Source organism: Salvelinus sp. IW2-2015, linkage group LG19 (genome assembly GCF_002910315.2).
Source record: "Salvelinus sp. IW2-2015 linkage group LG19, ASM291031v2, whole genome shotgun sequence".
NCBI classification, from domain to species: Eukaryota; Metazoa; Chordata; class Actinopteri; order Salmoniformes; family Salmonidae; genus Salvelinus; species Salvelinus sp. IW2-2015.
In genome coordinates, this window is record NC_036859.1 from 30,526,418 (window position 1) to 30,533,374 (window position 6,957).

At 46.4% G+C, this 6,957-nt stretch overlaps 1 protein-coding gene across 2 annotated transcripts in view; it reads left to right on the top strand.

Annotated features, from left to right (window-relative positions):
* clstn2a (calsyntenin 2a) overlaps window positions 1–6,957 on the top strand; it is a 273,040-nt gene that overhangs the window by 199,001 nt on the left and 67,082 nt on the right. For both annotated transcript variants that reach the window (XM_024010315.2, XM_024010316.2), the window contains exon 4: window positions 1,190–1,398. In XM_024010315.2, coding sequence (XP_023866083.1) covers window positions 1,190–1,398 — 209 coding nt within the window. The remainder of the gene's footprint in view (window positions 1–1,189; window positions 1,399–6,957) is intronic.

Genomic DNA, 6,957 nt, shown 5'->3' on the forward strand with positions numbered 1-6,957 from the left:
TGTAGCTTGAATACGCAGAAGGAACTGGGGAGGTGGGTTGAATGTTACAGTAATTGAAATCACAATCAATGGCGAAGCAACTGTAGGACAAGTATGACTTCAACTGTGTCACGGATTCCCCCGGTACTGCTGCTCATTCCGTGAACCAGCTCCGGAGGTCTACGTAACCGGCCTCTAGGCGTCACTGAACTGTTTTCATTACGCACACCTGGTTCCATTTCCACCTATTAGAATTGTAAATACAGTGGGGAGAACAAGTATTTGATACACTGCCGATTTTGCAGGTTTTCTACTTACAAATGCATGTAGAGGTCTGTAATTTTTATCATAGGTACACTTCAACTGTGGAGACGGAATCAGAAATCCAGAAAAAATCCAGAAATCACATTGTATGATTTTAAGTAAATAATTAGCATTTATTGCATGACATAAGTATTTGATCACCTACCAACCAGTAAGAATTCCGGCTCTCACAGACCTGTTAGTTTTTTCTTTAAGAAGCCCTCCTGTTCTCCACCATTACCTGTATTAACTGCACCCTGTTGAACTCGTTACCTGTATAAAAGACACCTGTCCACACACTCAATCAAACAGACTCCAACCTCTCCACAATGGCCAAGACCAGAGAGCTGTGTAAGGACATCAGGGATAAAATTGTAGACCTGCACAAGGCTGGATGGGCTACAGGACAAAGGCAAGCAGCTTGGTGAGAAGCAACAACTTGGCACAATTATTAGAAAATGGAAGAAGTTCAAGATGGCAGTCAATACACCTCGTCTGGGGCTCCATGTAAGATCTCACCTCGTGGGGCATCAATGATCATGAGGAAGGTGAGGGATCAGCCCAGAACTACACGGCAGGACCTGTCAATGACCTGAAGAGAGCTGGGACCACAGTCTCAAAGAAAACCATTAGTAACACACTACGCCGTCATGGATTAAAATCCTGCAGCGCACGCAAGATCCCCCTGCTCAAGCCAGCGCATGTCCAGGCCCGTCTGAAGTTTGCCAATGACCATCTGGATGACCAGAGGAGGAATGGGAGAAGGTCATGTTGGTTGATGAGACAAAAATAGAGCTTTTTGGTCTAAACTCCACTCGCCGGTGTTTGGAGCTCTCGCTCTCTCGCTCTCTCTTTCTCTCTCTTTCTCTCTCTTTCTCTCACTCTCTCTTTCTCTCTCTCTCTCCAGGGCAGTGGTTCACATCCAGGTGGATGACGTGAATGAGTTCTCTCCTGTGTTCCGGGAGCCTATGTACCACGCTTCAGCAATGGAAGGGAAGATATATGACAGCATCCTGCAGGTAGAGGCCTGGGACCAGGACTGTTCCCCGCAGTACAGCCAGATCTGCAACTATGACATCGTCACCTCCGACACGCCCTTTGCCATCGACCGCAACGGTCAGTGACCTCTAACCCCCATCCCCTGACCGCACAACCTGCAGGTCAAAAGGCACAAGTATCCTCATCTCCTCCTGAATTTGCATTAGAGGTCCAAAATGTTTGTCTCTCTCCACACACTCTTCATTCAGGAAACAATGTCAACTCTATCAGAGCGGTCAACTTGGTTACACTTTACTTTCCGTAACAGCGATGACACAAACTGTTCCTCAGGCCATCAAATTGTCTAGGCATCATTTTTATACAGTCACCATCAGAAGTTTTTATCTAGATCGAGTTACAGTCAGTACACATGGCCCATGCGGAAATTGAACCCACAAAGTTGCTGTTGCCAGAATTCTTCTCCAACTTACTGAACTTAGTTCATTCTATTTAAAGTACATCTCTCACACCATTTGTCAGTGTGCTATATTCATGTACTCTTCAAATGCTTCCCCATTCATCCTTTGATCACAGTGTAGTGTTATACAGAGGGATCTGAAACTGGATCCAGCTCTGTGTGATCAGCGGGAAAACAAGGACGAGTGGAGCGGACAGGCCTAAATGACATCAGATACTCCACAGCTTGCCATCTCTGCTAGCCTCTCTCCTCCGCTCTCCTCTCTCCCTTTTTCTTCCTTCCTCCCTCTCTCTTCCTCCCTCTCTCTTTCTCTCTCCATCCCCACCTCCTTTCTTTTCTATCTCTCTGTTTGTTTCCCTCTCTCTCTTCCTCCCTCTCTCTTTCTCTCTCCATCCCCACCTCCTTTCTTTTCTATCTCTCTGTTTGTTTCCCTCTCTCTCTTTCTTAATGTCTTCCTCCCTGTCTGGTACCTCTGATGTCCACTGGCACGGCTCAGGCACCTCTGTGACCCCCAGGGGACAGCAGGTTGGCACTTTCATGGCTCCCGCGCGCCATGCCAGCTCCACGGCTGCCAGTCGCCTTGCCTCCTATGGCCCTCCCAGGCTCTGCAGTGTGACTGGCACTTGTGGTGATCAAATAGAGCTGAGTGTAGTGATGTTTGGGGGCCGCCAGAGTGTGTTTTGTACCGAGGGGGTTTCTGGCTCCATCATTAACCGTGGATCAGAGGCCTGAGTAAGTTATTAAATAAAACAGGCCTGTCTGCCCACTGTAGCTCAGGGAGAGAAGGAGAGAGATAGAGGGAGAGAGATGGAGTGAGTGAGGAAGGGAGAGACTAACCACTGGAACACATGAACAGAGCACAACTCAGGATATAAAGAAGTACTTTTAATCATGTCTCTCCACCAGTTGGTAAATCTCCCATTACACAGTTTTTATAGAAATGTGTTCAATAACCCTGTTGGAGTAAAACAGTATATCTAATTTAGTGTTGTTAGACATTTATTTTATTTATTTTATTTCACCTTTATTTAACCAGGTAGGCTAGTTGAGAACAAGTTCTCATTTGCAACTGCGACCTGGCCAAGATAAAGCATAGCAGTGTGAACAGACAACACAGAGTTACACATGGAGTAAACAATAAACAAGTCAATAACATGGTAGAAAAAAAAGAGAATCTATATACAATGTGTGCAAAAGGCATGAGGTAGGCAATAAATCGAATAATTACAATTATTTAGCAGATTAACACTGGAGTGATAAATCATCAAATGATCATAGTGCAAGAAGAGATACTGGTGTGCAAAAGAGCAGAAAAGTAAATAATAAAAGCAGTATTGGGGGAGTAGTAGGTAATTGGTTGAGGCTCAGGTAGTTTACAGATGGACTATATGATACAGCTGCAGCGAACGTGTTAGTGCTCGATATCGCAATAGCAGATTTTTAAAAGTTGTTGAGGAAGATTAAGTCGTCCAACTTCAGAGATTTTTGCAAATCGTTCCAGTCGCAGGCAGCAGAGAACTGGAAGGAAAAGGCGTCCAAATGAGTTTTGGCTTTAAGGGATGATCAGTGAGATACACCTGCTGGAGCGCGTGGTTGGGTGGGTGTAGCCATCGTGACCAGTGAACTGTTGATGATAAGGCGACACTTTACCTAGCATAGGCCTTGTAGATGACCTGGAGCCAGTGGTCTTCGACGACCACAGTGTAGCGGGGCCAGCCGACTAGAGGCATACAGGTCGCAGTGGTGGGTCGTTTTAAAGGTGCTTGGAGTAACAAAACGAATGGCACTGTTGATAAACTGCACCAGTTTGCTGATAGAGTATTAGGTAATATTTTGTAGATGACATCGCCGAAGTCGAGGATCGGTAGGATAGCAGTTTTACTAGGTAAGTTTGGCGCGGTGAGTGAAGGAGGCTTTGTGCGGAATAAGAAAGCCGATTCTTGCTTTGATTTTGGATTGGAATGTTTGATATGAGTCTGGAAGGAGAGTTTGCAGTCTAGCCAGACACTAGGTACTATATAAATGTCCACATATTCTAGGTCGGAACGAATCAGGGTAGGAGTGATGCTAGTCGGGCGTGCGGGTATGCAGGCAGCGAACGTTGAAAAGCATGCATTTGGTTTTACTAGCGTTTAAGAGCAGTTGGAGGCCACGGAAGGAAGTGTTGGTATGGCAATTGAAGACTTTGATGAGGTTAAGATAGCAACAGTGTCCAGGGAAGGAGGCCCCCCCGGAAAAAAGGGGTATATAGAAATTGGTGAGTCGCGATCTGCGTAGAGGTGGATCAGGGAATACGCCCGCAGCAAGAAGGCAAACATCATTGATGTATACAAGAGAAAAAGAGTTCAGGCCGAGAATATTGAACCCTTGTGGCCCCCATAGAGACTGCCCAGAGGACACGGACAAACATAGACCTCCTGATGTTAGACAACAACTGAACCTGGTCTGACAAAGTAGATTGGTGAACCAGGGCAAGACAGTATTAGAAAAACCGAGGCACTGAGTCTGGCCCGATACCAGAATATTTGGTGAGTTGAACCAGAAGTCGAAAGCCTTAGGACGCAGGATCGTATGAAGACGGGAACTGCACTATAGTAATGTCTTTTATCGATGGCGGTTATGATTATCGTTTAGTACCTTGAGCGTGGCTGAGGTGCACCCATGACCGGGCTTCGGAAACCGGATTGCACAGCGGAGAAGGTACGGTGGGATTCGAGATGGTCAGTGATCTGTTTGTTGACTTGGCTTTCGAAGACCTTAGATAGGCAGAGGCGAGGGATGGATATAGGTCGATAACAGTTTGGGTCCAGGGTGTGTCCACCCTTGAAGAGGGGGATGACCGCAGGCAAGCTTTCCAATCTTTGGGATCTCAGATGATACGAAGGAGAGGTTGACAGGCTGGTGATAGGGGGTGCGACAATGGCGGCGGACAGTTTCAAGAATAAGAATAGGGGTCCAGATTGTCAACCGCAGACTGATTTGTATGGGTCCAGGTTTTCCAGCTCTTTCAGAACATCTGCTATCTGGATTTGGGGTAAAGGAGAAGCTGGGGAGCATTTGGGCGAGTAGCAGCGGTGGGGGGCGGGGCTGATTGGCCAAGGTTGGAGTCGCCAGGAGGAAGGCATGGCCAGCCATTTGAGAAATGCTTGTTGAAGTCTCGATTATCAGCGGATTTATCGGTGGTGACCGTGTTACCAGCCTCAGTGCAGTGGGCAGCTGGGAGGAGGTGGCTCTTGTTCTCCATGGACTTTACAAGTATCCCAGAACTAATTTTGGAGTTAGAGCTACAGGATGCAAATTTGTGACTTGAAAAAGCTGGCCTTTGCCCAGTCCTCAGGATATTGTACCTTGGTCCGTTGTAGTGTTACCCAGGATTACACCATTAGACTCTCTCTCTGGTCAGAAGAGTGTAGCCAGGGTTACAGTAACAAACAGGTTTAGTGTACTTGTCGCTGGTTCGAGGGACTGCTTTTCGCATGGCTATTGCTATGTTCGCCACAGATGTTATTGTAGCTGTGAGTGTTTATCAGAACAATTATGCTCTGTGGCTTGGTTCCAGAGTGTAGCCAGGGTTACCCGAAGGCCAGAGGCTCATGCGGTCAGTCTGGGACTGTCTTAAGAACCAAGGTTCAGAAGATGTATAGACTCTTCTCTTCTTAGGTGTTGTTATTGCACGAAACATTTGTCTTGTGCAATCTAGTGCGAGCAAGAGTGTAGACTCGCTTAGGTGTAAGTAACACTGAACAGGAAGTGATCAGTGACCATATAGGTTAACAGAAAAGGTAGTATAGCCCCAGGCAATGGCCTTCAATTACCTGAACCAGAGACAGTATGTGGTCTATCCTTGGTTCCAGATTGAGATTCTCGTTATCCCGGAGTTACCAGAACTACCCGAATAGTAGTCCTGTCTTTCGGGTTCAAGTATAAGAGTGATAGGCAAACAGCGTTACCCAGAACAAATATGTCTGTTCTTGTTCAGAAGAAGTGTGCCAGGGTGACAGAACAATATATCTTGTCTTGGTTCAGAAGAGTGGTTAGCCAGGGTTTACCAGAACATATGTCTGTTCTTGGTTCAGAAGAGTGTAGCCAGGGGTACCAGAACAATATGTCTTGTCTTGGTCAGGAAGAGTGTAGCCAGGGTTATCAGAACATATGTCTGTCTTGGTTCTGAGGTGTAGCCCAGGGTTATCAGAACAATATGTCTGTCTTGTCAGAAGAGTGTCAGTTTCAGTTCGGCAGAAGTGTGTTTTTAAACGGGAGCACGTGAACTCTAAATCTCGTCTGTGTATGGTGTCGGAGAAGAGTGGGTGTCGAGTAGTGACCGTTGGATCAAGCCACCGGTAATAGTGTCGGACTTCACAGGTCCTTTGGATTCAGAAGAGGTGCTCAGCCAGGAGTGGTACTTCGGCCTGAAGAAACTCATAGTGATGTCAGATATCACTTGGGCAGGATTCCAGGGATATTGAGTGTTAAGCCAGTGGTGGTTACCAGAACAAATATGTAAGTCAGTTTGGTTCAGGAAGAGTTTTGCGTCAGTGGGGTAGTCCAGAGATGGTCTATTAGGGTGTGATAGTCCAGAACAAATTAGTTCTACGTGCTTGGTTACATGTAGAGTAGTGGGTTATGGCTCCCTTTATGCTAGAGCCATACTACTTGTGCTTGAGTGTCAAGAATTGTGATGGTGATGTGGGCACTAGGGCATCTAGTGCACTGAATTCAGATATAGTGTCTCTGTCCCTGTGGGTTCAGAGTGTTAGCCCAGGGTTACCAGAACAGGTAGGTTGTGATCCATGTCTTGGTTCAGATGTTAGTCGTAGCAGTTTCAAAGGGTTCAGCGTCTTTCAGGCAAAACAAACACTCTTAGTAGTCATGTGCTCTTAGATTGCAGGGAAGTTGTCAGCCGATCAGGTTTCACAGATTTTACTCAGTGCCAGGAGCCACAGTCATTTGTGGTGGGAGCTACTTGGGTCAGAGGAGTGTAGCCAGGTGTCGTTAACCATGAACAATATGTCTGTTGGTAGGCTCTACGAGAAGAGTTGCTCAGCACAATGGGTTATCAGAACAATATGTTGTCTTGGTTAGAGTGTAGCCAGGTTACCACGAACATATGTGTCTGTCTTGGTTTCAGAGTAGTGTAGCCGGGGTTACCCAGAAACAAATTGCAATATGGTACATCTTGTAATTTTTGAGGTTGAGCAGAAGTAAGATTGTGTGTCCAC